Source organism: Nerophis lumbriciformis, linkage group LG10, assembly GCF_033978685.3.
Source record: "Nerophis lumbriciformis linkage group LG10, RoL_Nlum_v2.1, whole genome shotgun sequence".
Lineage (NCBI taxonomy): Eukaryota > Metazoa > Chordata > Actinopteri > Syngnathiformes > Syngnathidae > Nerophis > Nerophis lumbriciformis.
The window spans coordinates 28,864,845-28,879,425 of record NC_084557.2 but is presented as its reverse complement, the minus strand read 5'-3'; the positions used below and the strand labels follow the sequence as shown (position 1 = coordinate 28,879,425).

Genomic DNA, 14,581 nt, shown 5'->3' with positions numbered 1-14,581 from the left:
TCCCGGGCGCGGCCACCGCTGCTGCAACCTTTTTACCTGTTATTGACTATGGAGATGTGTTGTACATGAATGCTACTGCTGGTTGTCTCCACACGCTGGATAGTGTGTACCACGGGGCACTGAGATTCATCACCAACTGCGCTCACCTTACTCACCATTGTGTGTTATACTCAATGGTTAACTGGACATCTTTATGTGCTCGACGCCTCAATCATTGGTATGTTTTCATCTACAAAACCATTCTGGGTATCACTCCATCTTATCTGTCCTGTCTTTTAACAAAGAAACAAGGAAGTCACAATCTTCATTCAATGAATGTTCTGCAATTTGTCGTCCCCAAAGTAAGAACTGAACTGGGCAAGAAAGCATTTAGGTTTTCAGCACTGAAGGCTTGGAATAACCTACAATCGAACATTAAACTTCAAACCCTAGTTACGTTGAATGAGTTTAAAGCTTCTGTGAAAGGACTACAGTCTACCTTGTCTGTATGCACATGTGTCATGTGAGCAAGTTTTAATGTTGTAAATGTGATGTTTTATGTATTTGTTTACTGTTTTTAATGTAACCTTGCTGCTCCCCTCTTGGCCAGGTCTCCCTTGAAAAAGAGATCTTTGATCTCAATGGGATTTTACCTGGTTAAATAAAGGCTAATAATAATAATAACTGTACCCCTCACCTCCACAACAAGGGAATGGGTCAAATGCAGAGGGTAATTTCACCACACCTAGTGTGTTTGTGACTATCAGTGGTACTCCCGGCATCAGTGTGTGAATGTGTGTGTGAATGGGTGAATGTGGAAATAGTGTCCAAGCACTTTGAGTACCTTGAAGGTAGAAAAGCGATATACAATTATAACCATTGACCATTTACCATATACTTTATGCTGCTGCCTAATAACATCAGCATTTCGGGCTACATTTCATTTGAGCGGACAAATATTAAAATGTTGAAAATGAATTGATGTGAACATACAGTATATGGACGGAGAAACCCCATAAAGTACAAAATAATCTATTCTCCACCAGGGCTGCCCCAGGCTAAATTGGGACCCTAAGCAAAATTATTTCCCCCATTAGAAACATTGTTCACACTTTTGTATTTATAAATGTCAACTTGTATAATGCTTTTCAACCTTCAAGGTACTGAAAGCGCTTTGACACTATTTCCGCATTCACCCATTCACACACTGATGGCGGGAGCTGCCATGCAAGGCCCTAATCACGACCCATCAGGAGCAAGGGTGAAGTGTCTTGCTCAAGGACACAAGGGACGTGACTAGGATGGCAGAAGCCGGGGACGAACCAGTAACCCTCAGGTTGCTGGTCGCTCTACCAACAGAGCCACGCCGTCCCCGTTATATCAAATGATTGTTATACTTTTTCTATCAAACTGTCAAAGATTCAATAATTTATGTTTGTAATAAAAAATAACACATGTAACATAAAGTTACACATGTCCCTGGCACAAACGACACCAAGATTCAATCATATAGCCAGCTCAGCGCTAACACGGTGCGCCGTTTGGAGAAATTTGCCAATATATTCTTATCACTGATGAGGCAGGAATGGGCTAAGAATTTGTTTGCGTTAAAATGTCATACCAAGCACCTAGTACAGGGGTGTCAAACGTACGGCCCGTGGGCCGGATCAGGCCCACGAACAGGTTTTATTTGGCCCACGGGATGAGTTTGTTAAGTATAAAAATGAGCCGAAATTTTTTAATGAAGGAAACTGCTGTTCTAAATGTTTGCACTAGATGTCGCAATAGTAATACCGTGTATCTTTGAAGATGATGCTACATATGTTTAAAAAAAATTAACCAGATGATGTTAATGCACCAGTCGAACTACATAAATAACATCCTGTAATTTGATTTTGATATTATTTTTTTTATCTTGATAGATTGAAAATGAACACCAATGAGTTGACATTATCACATAATTTATTCAGAAAGTATAACAACGACAAATAAAGATAGAATACTATTAACCGCACTATGTAAGTGTAAAAAAAAAAAAAACATTAATTTTTAAACAAAGAAAACAATCTGAAATTGTCTTTATTTTTAAGTTATCGTGCCGTGATTTTACCAGTCTGGCCAACTTGGAATTAGTTTGACGCCCCTGACCTAGTACCAGACAATGGTTTGGAGACACATACGCCTTTCACTGTCTTTAAAATACAATAGTACCTCAACTTACGAGCACATTGCGTCCTACGACCGAGCGAGGAACTCAAAACACTCGTATCTCAAATCAGAAATAAAAAGAAATAAATTAAATGGGGACAAGCGGTAGAAAATGGATGGATGGAAATAAAATGTGTTTAATCTGTGCTTGCCCCTCTCAACACCCAACACCACAATTTTAACATGGAACGTGCCTTTTAATTTAAAAAAAAACTTTTACATAAGAAATATTGTTTGACAAACATTACAATAGTACTACAAACAGCTTTATGAAGTAGTGTAATAATATTTACCTATAGGAGCAAGCTTTTATAGGTGCCTCCTCAATAGGAACTAGGATTGTTTATGTTTTGCACGGACGGACTGGGGAGGTCAGAGTTGGTAAATGATATGTATGTCTGTGTACCAAAGGTAATGATCAAGCGTCCAGTTCGTTGAGTCAGGACTAGACAGAACAAACTGAAATATGTCAAACAGCATGTGCAGCTTCTTGATATTTGTATGGATAAATGTCTGTCATGTGGACGTTTTAGCTTCTAGTGATGCGGACTGACTGACTCGCCGGGTACACTGCTAACAGTTAGGACATATTTTGAATTGTTTGTTTCTCTGATTTGGTATTTTGCTTCCTCTCATTCGCCCTAACTTTCTTAGTTCCGATGGTTGGAGGCGGGATTGTGCCGATCGCTGAGCGGCGCTCAAATACACTTGTCAACTGTCAGATCAGAACTTATTTTTCTTGTGGAGACAAAGCAGGAAGAGGAACATGTAACAATATATTAACTCTATACAGTTCAAATGGCACTAACCTGTTACTTCAACCGGCAGTGAAAATGCTCGCAACTTAACAAAAAGCTAAGAGACAAGCTCATATCTCAAATTACTCACAAGTTAAAAAGGAACTGCACTTTTTTTGGAATTTTGTCAACCGCAATCATTATGAGACAAAAAGCCAAAAGGCTTAGTTTTTTTTCGCTTTCTAACATGTACAAATCTGCTCGTTCTTGGTGGCTAGCAATGCAGCTAATGGGAGCAATCAATTCTACCACTAAATCACTTTTAAAATGTATTCAAAAACCGCCAACAATACTTTATTTACGTCCCGCAACCTGTATAATAACCAAGCTGTTGCGACTTTGTTATTGTCAGAGCAAACACTGAAGAAATCTTTTTCTAGAGTAGTACACATTGACGTGCTACGGTATTAGCTGTAAAAGCTAGCTACGGCAAGAGATTAGCTATATTTTGTGTCCGCATGAAACGCATTTGAATTTGTAATGCACAACACAATGCGATAAGACACCAATCTGTACTGACTGAAAAACACGAGTATTACAGTATCTGTAAAGTAGTAGTCCACATTTCATGTTTTGTTTGTACACAGCTAGCCAGACAGCATATGCTGTCTGTCATGATACACGTATGACGTGCTGCGTGTATCATAATCAATATAAAATGTGACTCATTCGATGGACGTTTTTTCCGGTTTCTTTGGCCATTTATGCCGAAATAGCTTGTTTCCAAATCCCACAATTTGCAGCTTCAATTCACTTTTACATTACTCTCCCGGCTTCCGTATGCTCCAACGTCTCCTTTTTCTTAGTGCTCGCTTCTAGAAGCAGTAGTTCATCCTCCGCATGTTTAGCTTCAAAAAGCTAAGGTTGTGAATCCTCATTCGTCCAAAAATAGTCATCTTCGTTGTCAGTTACCAAGTCTCACACAACTGTGTTTCCGGAAGTAGAAACAAACGTTTGTTGCCAGCTATGGAAACGGAAATCAACGCGCCAAAGAATTAGTTCCGGCTGTGCATAAAATGATCAAACTACGGTAAATATTGAACATATTACTTATTGTTATGAACGTGTCTGTTACTACATTATAGATATACTTTGCAGCGTGTATATAAGATGTTTTGATGTTGTTTTAGAGGGCTTTGAAGGCTACAACGATGACTCCCATTAGCTGCAACTTCCAAGCGTTTTTTTAATCATCTTTAAAATGCTACAAAAAAAAAGACATGCGAGTTCTTGTCTCTCATGATGATTGTGAACAATAGGCAACATTTTTTTTAAAAAGGGAAGTTCTCCTTTAGGTACTCGTCAGTTGAGGTACCACTGTACTAGAGTGATACATTTAAACCCTTCTAGGGTTTTGAAAGTTAAGATGTTGTTCACTTACTGTCATGTCTGTGATCATGTTTTGTTTAAGTTATGTTCTGCTTGGTTTTTGGACTCTTTTTAGTTCCTGCTTTTTCACTCCCTTGTCTCGTTTCCATGGTTATCCATTAGTTTCACCTGTTCCACGTTTGGACTCATTGTGCACTCGTTTGTTTTGTCACCATAGCAACCCATTAGTTTTCACCTGTCCTCACGACTCACGCACCTGTCTTTAATCATGTCTTCACTATTTAAGCCCGTAGTTCCCAGGCAATCAGCCTGGCGACATCACACTCTCGATATACCCCTGACACTCTTGATACCATCATTCATGCTGCTCTTTGCTTCCGCAAGTAAGTTGTATTTATTTATGCCACAGTTAGTGTCTTTTGTTTTGCCATGTTCTTAGTTATGCATAGTCCAAGTTCTTGTTCCCTGCGTTAAGTTTTGTGCCTCCACTGTGAGCGCCTTTTGTTTGTTCCCTTTTTGAGTGTTAAAATTAAATATGTATTTACTAGGGTTGTGAACGATAAACCGATGCGACCGAGTATTCGATTCAACAAGTGAGCGATTAGGCTGCATCGGTAGCAGACTCCTCAATCAATGCGAATAATTCATGAATTCCTAGCTGAATCGGTTATAGAGTCATGGATCGGTTATCGCGAGACTTTACATGGGTTGGCTAGATTACAATATGCGCCAGCGTCTCTAAAACAACGCGAGAGCTGAAGCTACTCGCCAAACGCAGTAGCCGCCTAGCTAGTATTAGCACGAGTGATAAACAAGGGACAACACGGAAAATGAAGGAGGAGAACGAAAGCGTCAGTCTGACCGAAGGTGATAATGGACCGAGAAAGATTTGCAACGCATCGGGGAGACAGAAATCCAAAGTGTGGAAAGTTTTTGGGTTTTATAAGAAGGAAGAAGAAGCCATGACAGAAGCCATGCTATTTGTAAATTGTGTCGAGCATCGTTGACGTACACTGACAGCAGGTTGAAATATTGAATCTTTGTTACCTACCTCTAGTGTTCAAAACTATGCTCAGGCTGAAATATTGCACTTTGTTGTTACTATTCTGTGCTACTTTTACCTCTGGAGTTCCCATCCTACAATTCAGCCAGACTTTTTTTGGTCCATGTCTAAAAATAAATACATTGACATGTGATTTTGTTGTTCTGTTTTTTTTGCCAGTGCCATAAAGCCATAATGCTTGGGGATTTGGAGTCTTGAATATTAACCGTTATATCGAATCTTATCGTTCGGAATCAAATCCAATCGAATCGGTCTGTAATAAAAGGATATCATTTTTTAATCGAATCGTAGCCTGTGTATCTAGATGCATATCGAATCGTTTATCAGAGAGATATGTGCAACCCTAGTATTTACCTTCACGCCATGTCCGGTCCAAATCATTTGCACCATGGGAAAACAAACCACGCCAAAGTCCAAGTCCTGACACTTACGAGGTAACACACCATCTTCTGTTTAAACTACCACAAAGTCCAAGAAAGGTTTCGAAACCATAAGAGATTATGTTTCAGCTGCTTCTAGATGTACAGTGAGCTGTTTGGCCACAATACCCAGCAATATGTTTGGAGGAGAAAAGGTGAGGCCTTTAATCTTGTAGATGGACTACCAAAAGCGCCTTATTCCAGTGAAACTTGCCAAGGGACATGTAACCAAATATTAACAAAGCTGTATGTATAACGTACATACGTATGTAAAGGTCAGGTGACCTGGTGAGCCATCTTTGAACTGGAAGCACACTGGATCTTTTTTTTTTTGCAATGTGAAACTTTAAAACAGACTGTAAAATGTACAAATTCATGTGCGTTACGTTGATTTTTTGAATTTGGTGCAGACCACTTCACTGCAAGTGAGATCATTATGATGAATCATTTCTATATCCTCCAATATTTGAATGGAAGACTCCCAAACTTGGAACGTTCATGATTCCAGGAGCAAACATGACTCCAAATGGTTCCAAAGAAGTCCGATCCCGGTTTGGGAGACGAACCAACCTGAGATGTATTGGCTGGTCTGAAGGTAGATTGAAGCACCTCAGTAAAAAAAATGACTTAAAAGAGCCCTGGGAAGAAGTGCTGGAGAAGCAAAACTATCCCCACCACCAGCAGGCCACAGATGAACAAGACCAGCCAGATGGGAAATGTTCTGGGGTTGACCCAGCAGATTTGGTCACCTTTTCAGTAGACCCATAATAAATTCATAAAAGAACCAAACTTCATGAATGTTTTTTGTGACCAACAAGTATGTGCTCTAATCACTCTATCACAAAAAAGTTGTAGAAATGATTGGAAACTCAAGACAGCCATGACATTATGTTCTTTACAAGTATATGTCAACTTTTGACCACGACTGTATGTGTGTTTGCAGGGTGAGATGACCCATAGAGGCCTCTTGATAGCTCCCTACTTCTGTCGCCTGCCAGTTATTCTTCAACATGAGTGTCGCTCTCACGTCACCCTTTGACACCTAATGTTCTTACCCTCAAAGAAACCATGCAATAGTTATTTCCGCCTTACCTCCATCAGAGTACGTCTCAGTGCCGTATCCGTCCTGCAGCCCATTGTTCCAAGTCCCCTCGTACTTCCCGCTCATCCCGGTGCTCTCCCTTACGCCGTAGCGTCCCTTAAAGCCGTGCGTCCACTCCCCTTTGTAGACCCATCTGCCCTTGTTCTCGACGCCCACGCCGTGTCTCTTGCCCTGTCCCCAGGTGCCCTGGTAAGTGTTCCCGCTGGGCCAGGTGTAGACGCCCAACAGCTCAAAGCCGTGGGCCCAGGACCCACAGTACTCCCCCTGGCCCTTGGGTCCCGTGCATATCCCGTGGCCGTGCGCCTTGCCATCCTCCCACCCTCCGCAGTATGACCCCCCATCGTCAAAGTTGAATCTGCCTCCAGTGGACATGCATGAAACAGGTCTTGGCAAATCCCCTGAAGCCTCGACAAAAACAAAAAGAAAAGAAAAAGAAAAGACAGGGAGTAAGGAGGAGGACAGGTTGGTGCTAGGATCAGTCCAAGGTTTGAGGAGGAGGAGGCCGAGCGAGGAGAAGAAGAAGAGGGAGTAGTGAGTGGGAGGGAGACAACTCCCACTCAGTTCAACATCAGCTTCTGAGCTCTGATACTGTCAGCTTTGTCAGAAACAAGATGGCCCGGCACGTCGGTGTCACGAGTCTCCTGGCGGACGGTTCACACCATCCTCCTGGCGCACTCTTTCTAGCACCCGCTTGCAACTCTGCATCAAGTGCAGGTGAGAAAAGAGGAAGGCGGTGCCAGCACTGCCATTATTCTCTCAGAGCAAGAGATGAAACTTGGTGGACGCCACAGCAGTCCACGGAGGGCCCGTCCACACAGTCCATACCGCTCATTTCCGCCTTTCAGCCCTCTGCGATCCCTCCTCCTCCTCCTCCTCCTCCTCCTCCTCCTCTAGAAGACTCCCAAACGGCAGTTCTTCAAACATGCAGGCTCAGGCTTCCACCTTTAGGACCGAGACCCCCGACATGAAACATGATCAATCCAGAAGAATTGACGTTTGTCTTCAATTGCACTTTTTGAAGTCTGTGTGTCGCTCACTTCTCGCCTCTCACACACACACACACACCGACACACAGTGCACACGCAAAGACATGGGACACAAAAAGGAGGGACAAACATAAATAAAATAAATGTACTAGGCTGCTTTTTGGTCTGCTGTGTGGTTCCGGAAAACAGCAATGCGGTCTCCTGCCTTTCACACAGACACACACACACACACACACACACACACTGGCAGCAAATGCGTACACGACAATAGATATAAATGAATATCTTCTCCTGTGTTCCTCCTGTCCCTCTTTCTTAGTCTGTTGCGTAGATCTTTAATCCACTGCGTCCATAAGTGGTTTATCCTGTGCGTGGGTTGCTTTCAGCGTGCCTGCTTGATGAGATAACATCCATCTATATGATCCTGTTTTGCTCTTGCCCTCCTCAGCATCTCCTGATCATCATGTTTCCCTGTGGAGAAGCGGCTGCTGACGCACGACCTCCCTGCCTTGCTTCCACAATTCCTTCTTATCCTATAGCTGGATCTCCGGTGTGCTCGCTTTCCCTGTATATGTCGCTCTCTCCGAGAAAATCTGCTCATTACAGAGGACTGTTCCAATGCAGCCCAGCAGCCCCCACTCCTCCTGCTCAGTAACACGCTCCGCTTTTAAAGAGACACACACTCTACCATCACCATCCTCCCTCACTTGTAGCTTTTCTTTCTCTTCTGCAGCACCGGTATTAAGCGGCAGGTTAATATAGAGAAAATAAACTCACAAGTTAAAGTCAAAATGCAATGAGAAAAAAAATCTGTGCCAGAAATTGGTGTGTTTCAATTTTTTTTGTCAAGGGTCACCACAGCGAGCCAGATGCCCTTCCTGGCACAAAGGCTGGGCAATATAAAAAAAATTAAAATAAAATGAATGAATTAAATCTATATCGCAAAAGGATTTGGCCACCCACCCAAATGATGAGAATCAGGTGTCCTAATCACTTGGCCCGGCCACAGGTGTATAAAATCAAGCACTTAGGCATGGAGACTGTTTCTACAAACATTTGTGAAAGAATGGGGCCTCTCTCAGTGATTTCCAGCGTGGAACTGTCATAGGATGCCACCTGTGCAACCAATACAGTCGTGAAATGTCCTCGCTCCTAAATATTCCAAAGTCAACCGTCGGCTTTATTATACAAACCCCGTTTCCATATGAGTTGGGAAATTGTGTTAAATATAAATGTAAACGGAATACAATGATTTGCAAATCATTTTCAACCCATATTCAGTTGAATATGCTACAAAGACAACATATTTGATGTTCAAACTGATAAACATTTTTTTTTTTGCAAATAATCATTAACTTTAGAATTTGATGCCCGCAACACATCACAAAGAAGTTGGGAAAGGTGGCAATAAATACTGATAAAGTTGAGGAATGCTCATCAAACACTTATTTGGAACATCCCACAGGTGAGCAGGCAAATTGGGAACAGGTGGGTGCCATGATTGGGTATGAAAGTAGATTCCATGAAATGCTCAGTCATTCACAAACAAGGATGGGGCGAGGGTCACCACTTTGTCAACAAATGCGTGAGCAAATTGTTGAACAGTTTAAGAAAAACCTTTCTCAACCAACTATTGCAAGGAATTTAGGGATTTCGCCATCTACGGTCCGTAATATCAAAGGGTTCAGAGAATCTGGAGAAATCACTGCACGTAAGCAGCTAAGCCCGTGACCTTCGATCCCTCAGGCTGTACTGCATCAACAAGCGACATCAGTGTGTAAAGGATATCACCACATGGGCTCAGGAACACTTCAGAAACCCACTGTCAGTAACTACAGTTGGTCGCTACATCTGTAAGTGCAAGTTAAAACTCTCCTATGCAAGGCGAAAACCGTTTATCAACAACACCCAGAAACGCCGTCGGCTTCGCTGGGCCTGAGCTTATCTAAGATGGACTGATACAAAGTGGAAAAGTGTTCTGTGGTCTGACGAGTCCACAATTCAAATTGTTTTTGGAAACTGTGGACGTCGTGTCCTCTGGACCAAAGAGGAAAAGAACCATCCGGATTGTTATCGGCGCAAAGTTGAAAAGCCAGCATCTGTGATAGTATGGGGGCTTATTAGTGCCCAAGACATGGGTAATTTACACATCTGTGAAGGCGCCATTAATGCTGAAAGGTACATACAGGTTTTGGAGCAACATATGTTACCATCCAAGCAACGTTACCATGGACGCCCCTGCTTATTTCAGCAAGACAATGCCAAGCCACGTGTTACATCAACGTGGCTTCATAGTAAAAGAGTGCGGGTACTAGACTGGCCTGCCTGTAGTCCAGATCTGTCTCCCATTGAAAATGTGTGGCGCATTATGAAGCGTAAAATACCACAACGGAGACCCCCGGACTGTTGAACAACTTAAGCTGTACATCAAGCAAGAATGGGAAAGAATCCCGCCTGAGAAGCTTCAAAAATGTGTCTCCTCAATTCCCAAACGTTTACTGAGTGTTGTTAAAAGGAAAGGCCATGTAACACAGTGGTGAACATGCCCTTTCCCAACTACTTTGGCACGTGTTGCAGCCATGAAATTCTAAGTTAATTATTATTTGCAAAAAAAAATAAAGTTTATGAGTTTGAACATCAAATATCTTGTCTTTGTAGCGCATTCAATTGAATATGGGTTGAAAAGGATTTGCAAATCATTGTATTCCGTTTATATTTACATCTAACACAATTTTCCAACTCATATGGAAACGGGGTTCGTAAGAAAATGGAAGAGATTGGGAACAACAGCAACTCAGCCACCAAGTGGTAGGCCATGTAAACTGACAGAGGGGGGTCAGCGGATGCTGAAGCGCATAGTGCAAAGACTTTCTGCACAGTCAGTTGCTACAGAGCTCCAAACTTCATGTGACCATCCAATTAACCCACATACAGTACGCAGAGAGCTTCATGGAATGGGTTTCCATGGCCAAGAAGCTGCATCTAAGCCATACATCACCAAGTCCAATGCAAAACGTCGGATGCAGTGGTGTAGAGCACGTCGCCACTGGACTCTAGAGCAATGGAGACGCATTCTCGGAGTGATGAATCACGCTTTTCCATCTAGCAATCTGATGGACGAGTCTGGGTTTGGAGGTTGCCAGGAGAACGGTACATTTCGGACTGCATTGTGCCGAGTGTGAAATTTGGTGGAGGAGGAATTACAGTGTGGGGTTGTTTTTCAGGAGTTGGGCTTGGCCCCTTTGTTCCAGGAAAGGAACTTTGAATGCTCCAGGATACCAAAACATTTTGGACAGTTCCATGCTCCCAACCTTGTGGAAACAGTTTGGAGCGGGCCCCTTCCTCTTCCAACATGACTGTGCACCAGTGCACAAAGCAAGGTCCATAAAGATATGGATGACAGAGTCTGGTGTTTATTAACTTGACTAGCCTGCACAGAGTCCTGACCTGAACCCGATAAAACACCTTTGGGATGAATTAAAACGGAGACTGAGAGCCAGGCCTTCTCGACCAACATCAGTGTGTGACCTCACCAATGCGCTTTTGGAAGAGTTGAAGCTGTAATAGCTGCAAAAGGTGGACCAACATCATATTGGACACTATGGGTTAGGAATGGGATGGCACTTTAAGTTCATATGTGAGTAGAGGCAGGTGGCCAAATACTTTTGGCAATAAAGTGTATATTGCAGCCTCCCGCAATAACTATAAATGTAAATATGGTATGCTTGTAATGTGTAATGTCTTGTGATTTATGTATTATTTTGTATCATGACCTGTTGAATGTTTACTGTATTAACCTGCCTTAGGACAACGGATGAAAATGAGCTATTGCGCTAACTCCGGCATAATTACATTGTTGCTCTATGTTGATGAATATGCATTGTCCCAATTCATCCATCCATCCATCCATTTTCTACCGCTTATTCCCTTTGGGGTCGCGGGGGGCGCTGGAGCCTATCTCAGCTACAATCGGGCGGAAGGCGGGGTACACCCTGGACAAGTCGCCACCTCATCGCAGGGCCAACACAGATAGACAGACAACATTCACACTCACATTCACACACTAGGGCCAATTTAGTGTTGCCAATCAACTTATCCCCAGGTGCATGTCTTTGGAGGTGGGAGGAAGCCGGAGTACCCGGAGGGAACCCACGCAGTCACGGGGAGGACATGCAAACTCCACACAGAAAGATCCCGAGCCTGGGATTGAACCCAAGACTACTCAGGACCTTCGTATTGTGAGGCAGATGCACTAACCCCTCTGCCACCGTGAAGCCCTGTCCCAATTCAAATAAATAAAAATAAAATATTTTAAAAATCACGATAAATTATTTGTTGTGCAAATTATAATAAAGCCATTTCAAAACAGGCTACAAAGGCTCCTAATTTGGCCGCTGACCTATGCAGGAGCATATTGAATCATTTCCAAAACAAATCAATCTCCTTGCTAATTTATTGTTAATGACGGGTTACTTTCTGTTGTAACATGGTTCTATCTGCACTTCTGTTAAAATGTAATAAGCACGTATTCTTATGTTACATTAGTTTTGGGCGATACTACAAATTTGGGTATCGATCCAATTCACGTAGTTACAGGGGCAGTAGTGGTCATATCAGTGCTAATACTGATACTTCAAATTTTAAAGATCATTGAATGATTACCATTTAAGCACACTTATAATCAGAAAAAAAAACATAGACTGTTGGTGTAACTGTAACAATGTCAATTTAATACTTAAATGATTTCCTATTATTGGCTCTGATTTAAATATTTTAGGTTTTGCCCTCAATGCCATCTTATGTCCTGGAAACATATTTCTTGAGTTTGTAAACAATACAAAAATGTCAAAAGATTTTCTATAATAAGAAAATATCAATCAATTTAACCACTGCAGTACTGACCAAATGATTATATTATACTTAGTATCGTTACTGTCGATGTTTGGATCGATTCGCCAATCTCTGTTTACATGCAAGAGCTCTAGCATAGCGGTTTAGCTATTCCTCGTCCTCAAGTGATGATACTTGTAGGAAATGTAGATTATTTGCCGCCATGAAGGCGAGGATTACTAATTTAGAAGTAACTTTGCACCGTGCACCGTTTGTGCCCAAAATGAAGTTTGAAAGTTTTATGTAAAGGGACGTTAGCCTCACAGCAATGTAGAACGCTACATTGCTTTGAGAGTGTGTTTGTTCGCTTGTCGCTGTCAAATTTGCACAGCTAGAATGTTTCATCAACAGGCATTCTCACAATATCCTGCACCCAGATCACCCCCAAATTCTGATCCCATTTCTGACATTACCTGAAAGATTAATCAAAATCCACCCCGGCAACAGCCACTTCGATCGGCTGCCTTCCGGCAGACGTTTCAGAACCATGCGAACCCGCACAAATAGACTCAAGAACAGTTTCTACCCCCGGGCCATAACTGCACTAAACGCAGCTGGAATGTAAAAAAATTAAAAAAAATAAAATAAAATAAAATAAAATAAAAAATAAAATAAAAAAACTCCCTCACGTGCAACATGAGGAAGCCACCGGTCAATCACGATCCGGGACTGTGCAATCAGCGATTACACGCCAACTGGATAATATTTACCATATTTATTTACATATTTAATCCACAATAAAAGCCTGCACAGCATAGGAGGTAGGAAATACTGACTCCCACCCCCTCAGCACACTGGGAACCAGCATTACTCCTCTCTAGTCAGTTTACTAGTCACTTTATACTTTTTATTGTCTCGTTTTTTTTTTACATTGCCTCTTAGAGTGGTCTTAGGCCATATTGTATATTGCATATTGTGTATATTGTGTTGTTTCTGTATATTGTGTGGTTTCTTCTTTTTTTTAAATGCAAAACACCTCAGGGAAGCAACCTAAATTTCGTTGGACCTGTACCTGTACATGCAAAATGACAAATAAAGATCGTTCATTCATTCATTCATTCATTCATTCATTCATTCAAATATTTTTGAGCTATGTTGCTAACTAAAACCCCAGTGAATCGAAGGACAAATGAAATTGCCATGTACGTGCTTGTGTGTTTTGTTCAACTGTCACCTCCAAACAGGCTGCAAGAGCATTCACTCTTTGCATCGGTCTCAGCACTTAGGTGTGTTTCTTCTACATCGGAACGAAACAAACAACGTCAACCCCCTTGTCAGTCATCCATGCGCTTTCTTTGTCTCTGTGGGTGTAGGTGGGTTGCTGGCATACACAGGTTCGTAACATAAATGTAAGGTAACGTCATAGAAATTGTCCGGATCAACCCCCAAATCTAATCACTTGTTGTTTATCTCATTTCTGACATTTTCTGAAAGTTTTATCAAAGTACGGCCACAACTTTTTGAGCTATGTTGCCAACTAACTGACTAACAGACAGACGCCGGCCAATACATAACCTCCTGGGGAAGAAAACAAATGAAAATTAAAACATACTTTCAAATTATGAGGTAAAGTATAGTAAAGTGTTGCTTTGTCTACAGTAAAACTAAAGTTTTGGACTTTTTAACCATTTAGCCACTTTCATGCCATTTAGGCTGTGTTGAATCTACAAAACCCAAATCCAGTGAAGTCGGCACATTGTGTAAATCGTAAATAAAAACAGAATAGAATGATTTGAAAATCTTTTTCAACTTATATTCAATTGAATAGACTGTAAAGACAAGATACTTAATGTTTGAACTGAGAAACT

The 14,581-nt window shown here is 41.8% G+C and overlaps 1 protein-coding gene across 1 annotated transcript in view; it reads right to left on the bottom strand.

Moving 5' to 3' along the window:
- jph3b (junctophilin 3b) overlaps positions 1-8,483 on the bottom strand; it is a 145,556-nt gene extending 137,073 nt beyond the window's left edge. Inside the window, exon 1 of the mRNA XM_061969892.1 lies at positions 6,888-8,483. Within this exon, the coding sequence (XP_061825876.1) occupies positions 6,888-7,269 (382 nt within the window). The 5' untranslated portion in view covers positions 7,270-8,483. The remainder of the gene's footprint in view (positions 1-6,887) is intronic.
- Between the last annotated feature and the right edge of the window lie 6,098 nt (positions 8,484-14,581).